A 17,330-nucleotide genomic window follows, 5' to 3' on the forward strand; every position below is an offset into this window, starting at 1 on the left:
CGGGCGAGCGAGAGCGCCTGGGTTTTCCAGCCTGCTCCTCCCACCAGAGACAACCTCCCGCTGCCTCTCCGCCGAGCAGCACTGCACACACGGCTCCGCCGCGGCGTGCGGGACGCGGGCAGAGCGCGCCGCTCCCGCTCCCGCTGCCGCCGCCGCCGCCGCCGCCGCTTCGCCGGGGGAAGCGCCTCGGGCCGCCGCCGCCGCCGCCGCTCCGTCCATGGGCCGGGGCCGCTAGCAGCCGCCGCCGCCGGCGGGCCATGAGCGGGCTGCGGCGCCTCCGCGGGGGCCGCCGGCCGCCGCAGTGAGCGCGGGGCCGCGCCGTCCCTCCGCGCCGCTCCGCGCCGCGCATGCCGGTGGGGCGCGTCCCGCGGCGGGGCAGCCCCGCGCCCCCCGCGCCGCCCCTCCGCAGCCGCAGCCGCCGCCGCGCCGCGATGCCGGCGGCGGGGCGCGGGCAGCCCGCCTCCTGGCTCCTGGTGCTGGGCGCCGCCGCCCCCGCCCTCTGGCTGCGCTGCGTCCTCGCCGACTTCACGGTGGACAACGAGGTGCACTCCAGCTTCATCCACCGGCGGCTGCGCGGCCCCGAGCGCCGCGAGATGCAGCGGGAGATCCTCTCCATCCTCGGCCTGCCGCACCGCCCGCGGCCCCACCTCCACGGCAAGCACAACTCGGCCCCCATGTTCATGCTGGACCTCTACAATGCCATGTCCGTGGAGGAGGGGGCGGCGGGGGCCGCCGCTGAGGAGGGCGAGGGCTTCTCCTACCCCTACAAGCCCATCTTCAGCACCCAGGGGCCGCCCCTGGCCAGCCTGCAGGACAGCAACTTCCTCACCGAGGCCGACATGGTCATGAGCTTCGTCAACTTGGGTGAGTGCCTGCCCTCGGCGAGGCCGCGGGGCTGGCCCCGGGGTGGCCGGGCGGGGGGACCGTGCCGGGGGGGGGGGGCTGGAGCGGGGCCCTGGCCACCAGCGGGAGGGCAGGGGCTGGCGGCGCAGGTGGCCCCGGCAGGGAGCTGTTTCCGCAGCGGGTCAGGTGGGTGGCAGCCCACTTGGGCAAGGAAGGGCAAGGTAGCGGCCCTTGGAAAAGCGGCTGCTTTGCGAGGCGGTAATTAAACGGCAGCGACGCGGGGAGGGCTCTGACTTTCCACCGCAGCATTTGGACAGCCACAAGCTCTCGCCACGCTCCACCCCGCACACCGACACACTAAGTTCTTTGTCGTCTTCTCCCTTTGATAGTTACTTGCCGCACCTCAGAAATTGGATGCGCAGGTAGGAGTTGAACAGGACGATTAGCAGGTCTGTTCCGCGTCCCGCACCGCCAAGGAAGACGCGAAACCCAGGCAGGACCACGGGTCCCGGCACGGCTCCCAGCGCCGGGCCAGCGCTTGTGCCTGGTGCAGGGCCACCAGGGCTGCCTAGACGGATAGTTCCCTGCGGCATCCCCGTGCCGCGCTCCCTCGGCCGAAGGGGCCGAGCTGCCCGCACATGTTTTCCTAATGGCTTGCGAGGGATTCCACAGTAAATCCTTATTTACTCCTCCAGCTTTTTCTGTTGACCCCCGTTTATGCAGCTAACTCGCCTCTTTTCACAAGCACATGTGGATGGGTTTATGCAAATTATACGAAAGTTGGCATGCTTTGTATGCGGCTCGCTAGGCCTCTCTAATTGGATGCCACGGCCCAATCTGATTTCTATTTGCTTGCTGTAGATTGCACACCCATGTGGACTGACTTGGCCAGATTTGAGTAAAGCATTGTCAGGATGAGCATTCTATTTTAAATATATAATTATAGACCTGGTTCACTCTATCCATTTTTAGACCTCATCATGTGCAGCTCTGAAACCACCACACGTACAGATTGGGTGCCTGCAAGTTCAAGACAGAATCTGACTAGTATTTCCAAAACAAGATCAACTCAAACTTTGTCCCAAACAAAGGGACACGCAAAGAGCAAGAGGAGCCCACCTCTGGCATGTAACCCGCTCGGGATTACAGACAGCCCCATCGCCAATAAATCCATTAACACCTTTATGGATGTCACTGTTCTGGACACTTCCACTGTCTGGAGCTTCAGGGGCAACAAAGATTAAATCACCACCTAAATCACCACCGCTCTAATCCCAGCACTTTAACTAACTGAAAAAGATCAGTAGCTGGAAAGGCTCTGTGACACACATTAATAATTATCAGACACGGTAGCCATCCCGGCACAATTCTTGCATGGTAGGGAGACACGGGACGCTGTGGGAGATCTCTAGTTTGCATGAGCTGCACCTCCTTATTGACTCCCGTAAGCTGCACAGTGGGAAGCTCTGAATTACATCTGGCCTGGGGGCTGCGCTCTTTGAGAGCGCTGGTGCTTTCCATTTGGAATTACAGTGTTTGTCTAATCGCTGCTAGATACTTAAGCCGATCAGCAATGATACGTTTAAAATCAAATATTTGAGCGGCCAAAAGTACCAATGGCGGTCAAATATTTGACTTTAGAGATAAGAGTGATCTTGCTAACGTTGTTCTCTGTGGTTCTTGGGTCCTACACCATGTACAACCAGAGCGCAGGGAGAGTCCCGAACAGAAGACAAAGGATGTTGAAATAACGATAGCGAAATTCACACTTCTGTTTCCATTTCGGTAGAGAAGAGAGAACCTTTATGAAACATGTAAGTACCTAATGGAAGGGAGTTTAGCTCTGGGGAAGCAGCTCTGCTCCTCGGGCGTAGTTATTTACTGCATAACTTTCATCAGTGAAACTGCAGCGCTCCCGTCCTATGTTTCCTATGTAAGGAAGAGTCGCCTTCGCAGCCCATGGAAGTTTTACATGAAAGGAATTAATGTTCAGATCCCCGATTATTTTGAATACAAAGGAGTGGAATCGATCCATAAATTGTGAAATAAAAATTACATTTTGCATATGTCTGTTTCTATGTGAGAACTTTTTATAGAGCAGGTTATACCTGTATAAACTACGTAATCAGTAATCGACGTCCCAATGCGGTGTGATGACTACAGTGGATATATTCATTCATTTCGACCTGCTGGGTTTTGTAGTCTGCTTAGAAATCTAAAAGTGTTCTTTATGCAAAATACTTCATTATCATTTTATTTAATTGCTGTCAGCATGGTCAGTGAGGAGTAAGAGCGCAGGCAAAATCCAATAGTTTTAAGAGGGACAGGTGGAATTATTACCAGCAAGGCGTATTTCGGAGGTTTATCTGTACTGTTTTGTTCCCTTGTCAACAGTGCATGCCAGGACGAGTTTAAAAAGGACATAGATCTATAATAGCTTTCTTCATCACTGTGCACACCTTTCATCCCATTATAGTCATCGGTCTTTCATCTTTATAGGACAAAGACAGGCTTGTTTATGGACGTTTTAATGAATTAGACCAGCCACTCAGTCCCGTATATAGTCAAATACAACACCTGCTTTGATATACACAGTTTTCCATGACATTCAGGGAAAATTAGAAGATCTGTTGTAGAACTGATATTTTTTTGGAGACTTTCGACAATGATCCCTTTTAAAGCAGAGCTGAATTGCTAAATGCAGACTGTAGTAAACTGTGTCCTAGTTTTGTAAGAGATACTCTGTGAGCATTGCATTTCACAGGTAGGCTTTTATTACTATACTAGAGCCATCACAATGAGGAAGTGTCACAGCATAATAAAGTCTCATCTTAGAATGGAAGGAAAGAGTAAAAGTGAGTAAAGAAATAATACTTTTAAATTTCAATAAATAAAACATGCTATTCCAGGCTTCCAAATGCTAATCTACAAATACACTTTTTTGCTTTATTCTTATTCTTCATCTATCTAGTCATACAACTATAGAGGAAAATATATTAAAAAAAAAAAAAAAAAGATTTACATTGCAAGATTTGCTGGGCTACATAGTAAAAAAAACAACAAAACCCCCCACACATTGATTTCTATGGAGATACTGTGTATATTTATTCCAGAGAATTTATACTGGGTATTGGTAGGGAGGAACCAGAATACAGGTGCTCCATTTCAGGGTTATGTTGCAGGGAGCTCTGTACTAAGCATGTAATGTTACTGTAAAATCTTGACAATTAATTAGATTTAGATTTATAACCAGTTAATTCACAGGCTACATTTTGTCTTAGCTTACACCTGTGCTAAGATGGATGGGGAATGGATTGGTGTCAAGAATGAAGTTACATGTAAATTAAAAGATAATTTAGCCACAGTGGTCTAAGTTAGCCAGCTAATTACTGGCTAATTTTATAAAATTTATTACTATAATTTCAGTATTTGGAATTTCGTTTCAGATCCTGCTCAAGTACAGTTTACAAACTGATCCATTTTAGGAACTGAAAAAACACAAAGCGTTTTTTGCACAAGTTTAATTTCAAGTTTATAAACAGCAACTAAGGAGTAAACGTCCTCTAGATTACTTAGACCCTCTCTTCTAAAAATAATCGAGTTGTCCTTATGTGGGTAGTCTTGCCTTGGTAAACAGACTTGCTTAGAATATTTTTTAAGAGAGTCGGCGCAAGTGATATGCAATTTGCTAATTTGTCTCGTGGTTGATTATAAAATGAGCAACATTGTTTAATCCTGGCAAAAAATAAGGGGGCGGGGGGGAATTAGTCATTCTTGGAAGGAGCACATGAAAGTGGCTTTTGTTAATGTAAATCAAGAAGCTGAAGAGCCCCCAAGTTTCCTTTTATTTCATACCATCTGGCTATCCTTTTTGTTGACAAGTGTTTGGCATAGAGAACCATCTCTTTGCCCTTTAATAACAGGCTTTAACACTGTAGGGTATTAGAAAAAGATTCTATAACAGTTAAAAAATTTCCTTCGGGGAATACTTTATAAAGTGAGCACGGGCTGCAGGCATTTGCAGCTGTAACCTGGCTTGTGTTAAAATTTGGAAGGGGCTGCCTTGCATTCCAGCTCACTACAGGCCTTCATTGGTGTACAGCCAAAGGTTAATATAGATGTCACACAGTTTTTCTTTGGAGAGCCTCAGATATAAGAGTACGCGTACAGCTGTGTTTTTAGTAACCCTTTCATAATCACTTCTTTTAAACCTCATTTTCCTGCTTATATAAATCAAAGATTTTCAAGGATATTTGACCTGGATTTGAACTTATTTGATCTTCACATATTTCCCACTTGAAACAAAGCAGATTAAATGTTAGCCCTGGATGCCTGGTCATGATCACATGGTTTGTCCATACATTAGGCCAAGCCCTCGGCTTTTTTTTTTTCTCCTCCACCTAGCGCTGTTATAAGCTCCCAAGCCTGAACAGGTACATCCTGTAATTCTTTTGGACAGTATGGATATATGCAACACTTGGTGGTATAATATTAGCTAAGGTAGAAAGCTTGCAGCAAACTAAAGGTATGAAGTACACTGACCGTGCAGCAAGTAACTGGCAGGTATTCTCTGAATGTACAGACCTGTTCTAGAGAGAAATGGATTCATTTTCTAATTTTCAGGTGCAAAATGGCAGAACAGAACAGGAACTATTTACCTCCGCCATATGGGTGCGGTGGTAGCAGAGAACGGAGCAGCTGAGGACAGATGTCCTCATGCAAGGAAAAAGGACATGGAAATTGTCCCCATCCGCTCGCACGCTCCTGCGGCGGATTTATCCCAGAAGCAGGGTCTGTCCCCCGTTCCCACACAGGCTTCACTGGGGAGGTGAAGCCCCCTCCGGGAACTGTAGTTTAAAAGCCAAAACACAACGGCTTGTGAAGTGCCTGGAAGGAGACAAGCCTTGATGGCCAGATCCTGTGATGCCTGTAACAGGAGTTGGGCACAAGTGAAGCGTACAGGACCTGCTCCCACCCCAGCTCCGCTTGCCGTCGGTTTTGCTTGTGTGCGCGTGTGTGCGTCCCCCCGCCGCTCCTTTTGCACAGGAGGTTTAATGGCCTCTGGGCAGGCAGCATGAAACCAGGCGTTACGTTTTCGTCTGTAAATAAGCTTGAAACACATTTTTGGGTAGGGGGGTAGGGATGTGTGAGAGAAGGTTACACAAGTGGTTGGAAACATTAATTAAAAAAAAGATTATAACTATTAAAGCCTAGTCAGAGCTGTTGACAGGCTCCTTTTAAATAGGACACTGCGATGTTTTAGTTTAATACATTCTGGCAGTGTCACCGGGGTTAAGGCTAATACTGGGATGTGTGGATCCTGTCATGTTATTGTCAGGAGGAATGCAGGGATTAGGTTTAAAAGTGGCGGTGGGTGAGTGGTGCAGCTGTGTACACTTATTATAAAAGATTTAAGTCCCACTGGTAAAATCAATATATTAAATTGCAAGAGCCTCTGTTTTTAATTAGTTTAAATCAAATATACTGTTAGTGCCATTATGGCTTCTATCCTTGAACCAAGTGAGGAAATGCTAATATTTATATGGAAACTGTTAATTTGTGGTTAAAATGATAACACATTTAGGTTTATGCCTCTAAATTGTTCTAACTTGATGAATACCAGTGAGAAGTTGCAATGAGGGATGAAGTCATCTGAGCAAGAACACAAGTAAGCAAATTTTGATAGCATGCCAGATAAAGAGGCTACCTGTTGATACACAGCATTAAGAGACCACGATATTTTAAGCCCTTTCCAGTGGTACAGTCCTCCCTCTGGCGCCTGTATCAAAACACTCACGTGAATTAACTCTCTCTCTATATATTTTATATATATACATATCAATAAAATATGCTATTATATGTATATATTTCTTCTCTAAAGGGAAGGAACTTCTAAAGAAATGAGGGAGCTGTTTAAATTAGTTTCAGGATGAAGATTTTCATTCTACAACTGTTTGAAGTAAATGGGACTACTCACGAGGACTAATCACATGGATAAAGTTCTGCACACGCATATGTTTGGAAAATGGAAACCCAAGAGAAAATTCTTGGCTAGGTCTTCATTGGTGTAAATTGTCAAATTTCTACTGAAGCTGGCCCTATGGTCTCATTTATACAACTGTACGTCCAAAGTAATTCCCATAAACTCCCTCTTGATTTCCACTAGCACAACTGAGAACAGAATTGGGCCAAAGAAATGCCCCTGTGTTGAAATAATGAGCATGCAGTAGTTTCTGCTAGAGCTTCAAACAGTTTTCTCTCCTAATCTTGAAATTGTTTTTGAGGGAGGCTTCCTTTGCTGCAAATAATGAAAACACGAACTAGCTCCTCTTAGTCACTGCTTATCATTATTAGCCCAATCCATGTTGTTGAACTACAGCTGAATTCCCATCTTTGCAACAAACAGAATTTAACAAATAATGTTTGACAAAAATGTGAAACTGATATTTCTTAATACAAGACATATTTCATATGGAGAAACTTCAGTGATGAAAGATTCCTGGTATCAAAATATCTGAATCACAGTACAAATAAACAGTGTTGTAAAGACTGCGGGGCCAAATTCCGTGCTGGAGTAATTCCACTGAAGTCAGTGGAGCTGTGCCAGGAGATAAACTGCCATCTAGATTTTTTTGGTCTACATGCGAAAACCCGAAGTGTTTAAGATTTTGTCAGTAAACATCTTTGCTACAAAAAAGGTTGCAGGTAGCAAAGTTTGAACCGATTCTAATTGAAATCTCTCTTTCTGAAAGCCTTATTTTGTTAGTGAAAACTACGAAGTTTGCTGAGACCCCCTTTATTTGGGTATACATTCTACAATTCCATTATTTATACATAAATTTACCTGATTTACAGGAGGTAACATAAGAGGATCTTGGGTGCGAGCTCATACGTGCAAGCCCCACAATACTGTGCCTTGCATGTTCTTTCAAACATTTGTGTCGTCTACATCTTGAAGTCAGTGAAAATCCTTTAGTGATCCAGATTGAGTGGATTGAATTAATGGCAACTTTGAGACTACAAGTTTTAGTGTAATTGCTTTATTGTTTTAGAACCAAGATGCTTACAATCCAGTTCCTGTGCAAACATGTTTAACGTGTGTTAATGTGTTTCAAAACCAGACCCTCTCCGCAAAATTCTGCTTTTCATTAATTGACATCAGTAGCATGGTACAGTATTTCAAAGCACTGGCCAAATATAAACTGTGTTTCTAATTTCCTTACTTTCCTGTGTTTGGAATGCCAATGTTAATTTGTTCCCATGGAAGAGTGAGAGCTGCCAACCACAGGTTTATATAAATGGCTTTACAGTGCAGGGCTGCCAACATTAAATGATACTTAGGAATTTTCATGACATTTTGTATTTAATGCTTGTGTGTGTATGTGTGAGAGAAACAGAGAGAGATATATGGGATGTTGAACAGCACAACTGCTGATGATCAAGGCAAACGTTCGAAGAAATTTATCCCTCGAGTAGCTGTTACTTAATGTTTCTTCTCATTTAAGATTGTTTAGTAATCTTTCAGATATTACATAGCATATTCCTTGTGCCTAGAAAAATAATATTTTGCAGTGAATTTTGTTGCTAACTATCCGAACAGTTCCCCCCACCTAATAATTTTAGTTATTTATTAATAGATGAGCAGAAGGACTTTTGTTGATGTTGTTGTTCTGATCACTACGGACTAGATTGTAAGAATATGATACTACTCGGCATGAGAAAATGTGTAAGTGAAAAAAGCCGCCACAACTAAGGAATAGGGGAATTAACTGATTTTGATTAAACTGCCAACAGATAATTTTTCTTTAAAAGAACAGGAGTAGCTAGATAAAATCATTTTCCTTCTTAAAGAAAGTCAAGCATAATCATAGTTTCTTTAGTGGTTTGTACTGTCTTTGTACATGAAACAAATGTGAAGTTCCCTTTAAACAAATTTATTTTAAACTGATGATGGTGAAAACAAGGACTGTTTATGTATTTCTCCTCTTATTCCTGGAGGATATTCAAAATACAAATTGTTCATGTTTCAGTAGATTCAACTTACTGAGCGCTATGGTTTGTCTCTCGGTTTTCCCATTTTATTGGAACAGGTGCAATGTCTGCCATCTGTGCCAGCCCTGCGCTACACCAACAAACAAAGTGTTGTTTTGGTTCACTGGATTTAAAAGTCTCCTGAGAGTAAAGAAATGAAAGAGAAAGAATTTAGAAAGTGCCTAGTGAAGGAAAGGCACTTCAAGTAATGTGCTTTGTCATTCAAGTCTTCCCGTAAATTACCTTAAACTATTTCTAAACTGTTTGAAAATTTTCATCCGTAGAGTATTAAGTTTCTGTTGCATCTCGGAGGTCTCACGCTATTCTTCATCATCTTTATCTTGCCGCAGTAGCTTCCAAGTTAGACTCTTTTGTTGTCAGGTTGATTTACATTTTACAGGAGCAAAACCTCTTTTTTCCTTGCCTTAAAGTAGAAGAATTGTAAATTTTCAGTTTTTCACTGTTTCTGATTCCGCCTCATTTAAAAGATACTGCAAATAGCCTTCCAAGTTTAAACAAGATTATGTTGTAATTAGACAGACAAACTCATAATTATTTAAGGGCTAAACCAACAACAACCACCCTTTCAGTTCATTTTGACAGTGTTTATCCAGTGTATCTGGAAAGGCTTACAATTAAAGTGCCTGAAGGGTGGGGATGCGATTTTTCAGCATGCAGTCAGTGCTATCGGGTCCACCTGGCCTGGGAAACTATGCAGGCTTTGTAGTAGAGAAAATCCTTTAACTTAGATCTTCATGGCAAGCTCTTAAAAGCTACCTTCCTTTTAAAGAACAAAAGGGGAGGGGGAGAGGGAAGGCACCGCTTCCCTCTAAATAATAATTAAAACGAGCGAGTGCCTTCTTAGGCTCTTTATGATGAGGGAACGCTATCGTGCTGATCAGGCCGATAATCTCGCAGCGCATCATTTGTTAAAGTTTTGCCTGTTGCGCACAACTGCCTTTCAAATGAGCAAAAAGTTTCCTCTCATTAGGCTGCAGCCTCCCAGCACGCGATGCTGGTCTGAATTACACCTCCACGCCAACCCGCTGGTGGCACCAGGCAACGTCCTCAGCTGGAGCAACCTGGCACGAGGCCACCCCAGCAGTGAAGTCACCACCATCGACACCATCTGAGGAGCTGGCACAGCATCTGTACCAAGTTTTGGGGGCCGTAAATCAGGTTGAGCTTTGGCTCTGGTTCGAGAGCCGCTGGGCCAGATCCTGCCTTCAGCCACCTCGTTTTGTTGGCACCGGTGGGGCTGCCTCGATCCTCTGATTTTGCCAGTTGTTCTTCCCACAGCACAGTGGCAGTAAAACTTTTTAAAAGAGACCAGAAGAACCCTGGGAGAACTACTAAAAAATGCTCATAAAATAATACAGCATCAGCAGTTGGGAGTTACAATTCCGATGGAAAGACAAGTTTCTTACTGCGTAAGGATTAGGAACAGGGCTGGCAGTATTTCACTGCTCGTGTACCTGAAACACCCATTGGCTTTAATGAGTCCTTTGGCACCCCGAGGGAAAGCAAGTTCAGGTTTATAATTTAAATGGAAGATTAAAAATTACCGTAATTTAGAAATTTGGAATTCTGGTGCTTACAATTTAGTACTGTTCAAATACTTTTGTATCAGTATTTTAACAACAATTTCTTTACATCAGCCAAGTATCTGTAATGCCACAAACGATAATCATGCACCACCAACAGGAATCAATTCCTAAATCGTATCTGTTCTACCCGCGTGCTCAATGCTAGCAAGCTGCTCCTCCCCTGATTCTCAAGGTTAAGACTTACTGCTTCTATCACTCAAAATATTCTGAACGTTTTAATCTTCCTATTTTTGTTTGTTTATTACTGTGCAGTAATTATAATCCCACAGGGACTTTTTAGATGTTAATAAAGAGTACGGCACATCACTTTTCCTGAAGCTTGTGTGGCACTGTAAACATCATGCTGAGTTTAAGTTCCCCTGTCTGACCATATCCATAAAAAATCCAGCATTTGTTAAGAGAAGGGAGGGGATTTTTTTTCCCCTTTTTAACAAAAAAGAAATAAAAAGAAAAAAAAAAAAGAAGTAACTTTAGCCTCGCAATCTGCTAGCTACATAAAGCAGTAAATGGTCAGTTGAGACAGGGAAAAAACAGAACTGCTGGAGATTGGTTGTTTCCTTTTGGAGGAAACAATAAATGTGCCCACTTGTATTTTAACAACATTACTACTGGGCCCCCTAATTACACAAATATACTTGTAATAAACTGCAGAAGAGAAGAGCTGAAAAAGAATCATTCAGCACAGATCTTTCTCTTCAACTCAAAAAGAAGCTTTTCAGTGACCATTCTTTTAAATCTTGGCCCAAATCAGAAGATGAAGATATTTCAGCACTATGTGATGAATCATTTGTCTCCCGAGACAGGTGAAAAGGAGCAGCTAATCGGACATGTGGTGTAAAACTTCCCTCACTGGTGTGAACACAACTTTGACCTCTGAATACAGCAGTTCCTGCAACTCAGTGGCATGCATTATAATCAAATTACAAGAATATTAGACTCCATATCCACAGAAATCTCACCGTTACACTACATTAAAGCCTGACACAGGGAATACAGAAGTACATGAAAGAATCTGGAATGATGCAGAAACACGTTCAAGCAAACCCCAAATATTTTTTTAGAAAACAGTAACTGTCATTTTGCTCATTAGTCCACAACTGTGAGAGCTGTTTCACTGAAAGTATTACGGAGTAGGGGAAAAACCTAAGTCCGTGTGTCTAATACGCTGCAAGTCTTTCCTCCCCATATTGGCAGTTGTAGTCCAGCAACTGAGAGTAGTGACTGGTAGGCAAGAGACCGAGCTGGAGAAGAATGATCTGTGTTCCTGCTCCTTGAGAGACACTTTTGTGAACGCCATACTCTCATTTCTGTGCTATTTTTAATAGTTGCACGCAACAGGACGTGAACTGCGTTCCCTTCATTCATACCAAACCGATGCGAGGACACGAGGGTGTATTACAACAGCTGATCTTTTACCCCAGAACTGCAATTGCAAAATTGTGTTTGAAGACACAAAAAACCCAAAACAAAACAGAAAATGCTGTTGTTAGGGGCTGACTCAGGAGGCCTGGATGGCCCAACCCTAGTGAGAGGCTCAGTGTCAGGAATCCAGCCCTGCGATCCGCAGTGTGGTATGCAGGGCTAGGTGCTGCTGATGTCACCGATGGGCTTATCTTGCACCAAAAACAAATTCCTCTTGTATAATAGGAATCGTGGGTGGGAATTAAACTGAAAATAAATCTTCTCCTAACCTTCAGATGTTGTTATGCCTGGGGTGTTGGCCACCAACATTTAAAGTGTAAAAGGGACACGTGCATGCTCTCTATATATGTGTATATATATATATATGTATGCATATATATATATGTGTATATATATGTCTTCCTGAGGACATTTCTGAAATAGTTTAAACTTGCCATCCCTCTGACACACTAGCATTTTACGTCTACCAACAGAAATATATGTGGATGGCATCAACTTAGAGATCTTTAATATTCATAATTCTCAGGCCCATATACCAAATTATTAAAAGAATAAACAGTCCCCTGCCAGTTTCCCCATAAAAATAAATGTGTTGCACAGCAAACATTCCTAGAAAGCAAAAAATTCGTATGCATTAAGCTATGAGGCAAAAAGGCAGCGAGTGGCTGCGCGGCGGTTGGCAGCGAGGATCGCTGCTGGGCAGTGACCTCCTCTGCAGTTCCCGCGTCCCAAACCCAGAAGGCTGTGCTCAGTGCCCCACCTGATCCCAGCTATCTTGGCAGCACCGAGGAAACATGATGATATCAAAGAAAAATGTGAAATAGGTCACATGGTCCCACTTTCAGGAGAAAGGGCACTCTGGAGTATCTTTTTAAACTGTAATTGAGGTCTCTAATCATTATTTTCCAAAATGTTTGCTCCCATCCCTCCAAACACCGTATTTCTATCTAATAATCCTGGCTTATAAACTGTGTTAATATCACTGGACCTCCCACATACAGAACACCTGAAAAACATGCAATAGAGGTAACAGGAAGGATGCAAGGCGAGCTCTGCTCTTGCAGGGATTTCCCCTCCAGGGCAGATGGACCTCTCCCCCGAACAGTTTGTTGCCCCCTAATCTCCCAGCGCTTGCCCGACCGAGAAAGGCGCAGATGTTTGTTATAGCGTAGACAAGCTCAAAAGGTCCAGCCGATGGCGGTCTTATGGCCCAGCTCGGAGTGTATACATTCCAAGTCAAAATTTTGCTGATTACAATCAAAGGCTGAGATTCTTATCTGGTGGCCGCACGTCTGATATCGACTGGTTATTTTGTAATATTCCACAAACTACTTTCTCAACAAAACCAGAATCTGGGACTTCAGCTACGAAATCCAGCAAGTCATATGGTTTCAAACCTGGCAAACTGGTTCTTGAATTATTTCCTTTTATCACAGTAAACCACAAAAAAGGCTCGATTCCCCATGCCTGCGACTCCCGCCATGTTCCTCCCAGAGAGCCTGCGCAGGTGCAGACCCACACTCTGGGATATTTCGGGGGGATGCTGGTATTGTTGTGGCAATACAATATTAAAGAAAGCTTAATTAGATTTATGTTATTTATTTGGGCAGCTGTTCAGTAGATGAAAGGAAGTCTGATGCAAATGAAATGAATAAGCCTTAAGAGGCCAATGTGCAGTCACTTCTCCACTCGTGTCCCTTAGCGTGGCCGGTGCAGAAATGGGCACATTCCTTTGACAAAAATGAGGCATTTGAAGATTCCATCAGCTGAACTTTCTCTTTCAAGTGTTGCCAGTAGATGCACAATATATACATCTGCTTTTAAAAGACTTTTATTTTGAACTCAAGATGTGAATCTATGGTATTAAGGAAAGCAGAACAATCCTTTATTTAGCTGCACCTGCACCTTAATGCCTAATGAGTTTAGTCTGATGGAATCCAGACCTCAGGAAGGATTATAAATTCTCATTTGATTTCATTTACTTCTAAAATACCTTAAACCAGCTGTACCAGTCCAGAATCCAGTCCTTCTTTCTATATCAGTTTTACAAATGTTGTTGAATCTTTTGCTGTATTAAGTAACTTTATGCTATATAATAATACACCAATAGTAATACGGAACAGAAGGCAACTTGAAAAAATCACGTAGTGGAAGATAATTAGCAGCATATAAGCTTGAAAAGCATTGGTTTACAAGCACAACTTTTATAAAGTTCTTCATGCTCTGGAAGCAAGATTTGGAAAAAATTGAAACAAAGTTAGTAGGCAATATCCTCTCTCACTGGCCCAGTGTAAGGCAGAGCAGTCCAGCCTTGCAAACGTGGGTGAACACGCTCTCCAGGGCATTAGTGGTTTAGCCATTTTGGTCTGGTTTGTATAAACACATCAGAGACGCTTGGGCAGTGACCTTCCCAAGATTACTGATTCAGGCTGTTTATTATCTAATTTATCAAATTATCAGTAACAGTATCTAATTTATCACATCCATTTGAAGCCTTCTTAGTTTGCCCCAGTGTAGTTACTGGAATGCAAGAGCATAATTTGATGCTGTTGCATCTCCGCACGATCAAATCATTGCATCGAAGAGTTACTGTATCACAACTGGGTTTTTCTTTGCATGTCCTCTGCACGTCTTCTGGCAGATCTGTGCCTGTGCTGCAGGCTCCCAGCCTCCTTCCCTTGTACAGACACTGGGGTATGAGCAGACACCCTCCGAGGAGCAGGGAAGCTTGCAGTGCTGCTGCCCTCGCCCTCCACGGATGAGCACCCTTCCAGACTACCAGTCATTAGTGGGCTGTCTGCCTTTACCTGAGGTTAGGTTAGAGCTGGCCAAAAACATTTTAGGGAAACTTTCTTGCCTTCCCCCGATCTGAAATGTGGTCCAAGCTGAAGAACTGTTTCACACTTGGAATCTTTCAAGAATGACCTGGATCCTTATATTCCAAAATTTGCATTTCATCCCAAATAGCCCATTTTAGGTTTCCCTGTAGTAGTCTGTCATGCTGCCTCTTATCTTCCCTGGCTGAACGCACATTATTTCTGACTAGATCTGTTCAGCCACTTGTCTCTCCTTCCTTGGGCCTGGGGATTTGTTTCCATTTGCTCAATGCTGTGTGTACAAGCAGACAGGGCAGACCGCTGGTTTTTGCATCAGTGATTTTTTTGAGAGGCCTCCAGCCTCAGAGCAGGTTGCAGGAAGCACCTTGAGCCCCATTTGTCTGCTGGCTGGACTGGGGGATTATTTTTCTCAATGAACCATATTGTCACTAACTTTTCTCCCTCTCTGTGCTCTGCAACGTCCTCCCCTTTAGACACCCATCACACTGCTTTCTCCTCTAGACCGGTACTGCCCTTTTCTGTGCTGTGGCTGCTGCCTCAGTCTCCACCATCCCGACCCTCATCTGTGATTCCTCCCGCTCCTCCCCAGGCTGCCACTATCTCCTTGACCCTCAGATGCACTGGCAAAACGTGTGACTTGGAGCTCACACTTAACGCTGGCACAGCTTCCCCGTGAAGTTAGCCTTACCAGATACAACTCTCCGATTTCACAGCTCCAGGAAGGTAGCCTTGCTGTCTCCCAGATTACAAAAAGAGAGAGCGAGCAGTGTAACGCAGCAGTCATCTCTGTTCAAAGAGGGAAAAGAAAAATGTACTCCTGCATCTTCACATACCTCCCACAGCTGCATCCAGAGGATTTAGGGTTTAGGGAATGTATTAGACAGCAGCGCACCTCTGCTCTTAGGCTGCGTTATTCTGTGCTATGCATACGGTACAGACAAAGAAAAGAAAGCAGCAGTAATGATGAGCTGCTGCCTGTCATTTTGCTCACTGCTCAGTTTGACTACAGGGACTTTTCTAGAGGAGGGTGTAGAGAAGAGCTAAGATTGCCTTTGGGAGCTGCAGGAGTCCCTGGCTCCGAGCTGCTGTCCAGGTGCGTCCCCATCTTTCAGATACACAGAGAGAAGCAACAGTCCCAATCTGTTGGCGCAGGCTGTTGAGGGTAAATACCAGCCTCGGTTAACCATGCTCCCGGTGACCGCACGAGAGCTTGAGATATTTTGTGATGGCCACAACGCTGGCCGGTTGGGAGGACATAGGAGGAGCCGCCTTTTGCAGCATCACCGCAGTCCCCAGCTTGCTCCTCTGTCTCTCTGGAAAAATGCCATGCCAAGGTGCTGGGAAAGGGAAGGCTGCTGGGGGCAAATCCCCAGGTCAGCACTGTCCTGGGTCTCCCCCTCCCAGTGAAGGGGGGAAGAGAAACAAGGTTTGAGAGGCTGATGAGGGAGGCCCTGCAGGAGATTTCCTTGTATTGGATTCCTGGAAGATGAAGGTAGAAATAGAGGGAGTCAGTCTAAAGGAGCAACTTCACTCCCATTTATTTCTTTCCCTTGTCGCTCTCCCATTTCTCCATTCCCTCACACACCCCAAATCCCGCAGCAATCCTAACTGCGTTACTGCAGCTGCAGATGGATTGCAGCTATGTGCTGCCGCGTTTCACGTGCTAAGGCTGTGAATAAGGTATTCTGAAGAAACACAACTCCTCCCTGCTTATTTAACTTTGCTTTCCCCAGATACACATACAGACTCTGTGAACTCAGCATCAGGATTCGCACCACGGTCGGTCTGTTTACTATTAGGAGAGTTTCGTGTTCACAGAGCAGTCCCACGTGTAAATTTTTCACGATACCTTTCATCTAGTCTGGCTCTGATTTCAGCGGAGAAACCACAGCGTAAGCGGGTACCGATCAGGGCACACTCGGAAAAGAAAATGGATTACCTGTGCATAACCTGCCCAGATATTTCATGGATGGTCTTTAAGGAGAAATAGTTTTACCATCCAGCATTGCCTTAAAGTGCCTGTGATGAAACCCCGGCAGGGGAACGTCTCCAAGCGCAGAAGGCGGCACGCTCGCTTCTCTCTGTCCTTTCCTTCCCGATGATTATGTTTTCCCTTCGCCACCTACCATCCTAAGGAATTTTAACTTAAAAGTCTCCTGGGTGAGACACGGGGCGAGAGGATGTGGTGACTCGCAGCATCCTCTCCTCCCTCCACCGTGTTCCTTGGCAGCACGGCTCCCGGGGAGGCAGGTGGCTCCGCATCGCTCTCCGAAGCCCTGCCTGAGGCGAGTACGACGCTGACCTTAACACTGGAAGAACGTCAGAAAGGGCCCAGGCATTTTGTTAGAGAAACACCGATTTCTGCCCTGAGCAGTCCTTGCTAGCTGAAGTTCAACTTAGTCAGGAAGAACTTGCTGCTGCTTTGGAGATAATTAAACCCATCTTCCCTCAACCCGCTGTTTGTACACGCACAATGATACCATTGTTCAGTCATGCAACACATATGCTGACATTAAAGTGTTTAATCTTGTAGTACAGTATTCCATTATTTTTTGGACATCTGTACATGATAGAAAGGGTACGTATTAAG

At 44.6% G+C, this 17,330-nt stretch overlaps 1 protein-coding gene across 1 annotated transcript in view; it reads left to right on the top strand.

Moving 5' to 3' along the window:
* Positions 1–347: 347 nt before the first annotated feature.
* BMP7 (bone morphogenetic protein 7) overlaps positions 348–17,330 on the top strand; it is a 46,308-nt gene continuing 29,325 nt past the window's right edge. Inside the window, exon 1 of the mRNA XM_072879127.1 lies at positions 348–864. Coding sequence (XP_072735228.1) covers positions 348–864 — 517 coding nt within the window. The remainder of the gene's footprint in view (positions 865–17,330) is intronic.

The sequence above is a fragment of the Ciconia boyciana genome, chromosome 14 (assembly GCF_034638445.1).
Source record: "Ciconia boyciana chromosome 14, ASM3463844v1, whole genome shotgun sequence".
Lineage (NCBI taxonomy): Eukaryota > Metazoa > Chordata > Aves > Ciconiiformes > Ciconiidae > Ciconia > Ciconia boyciana.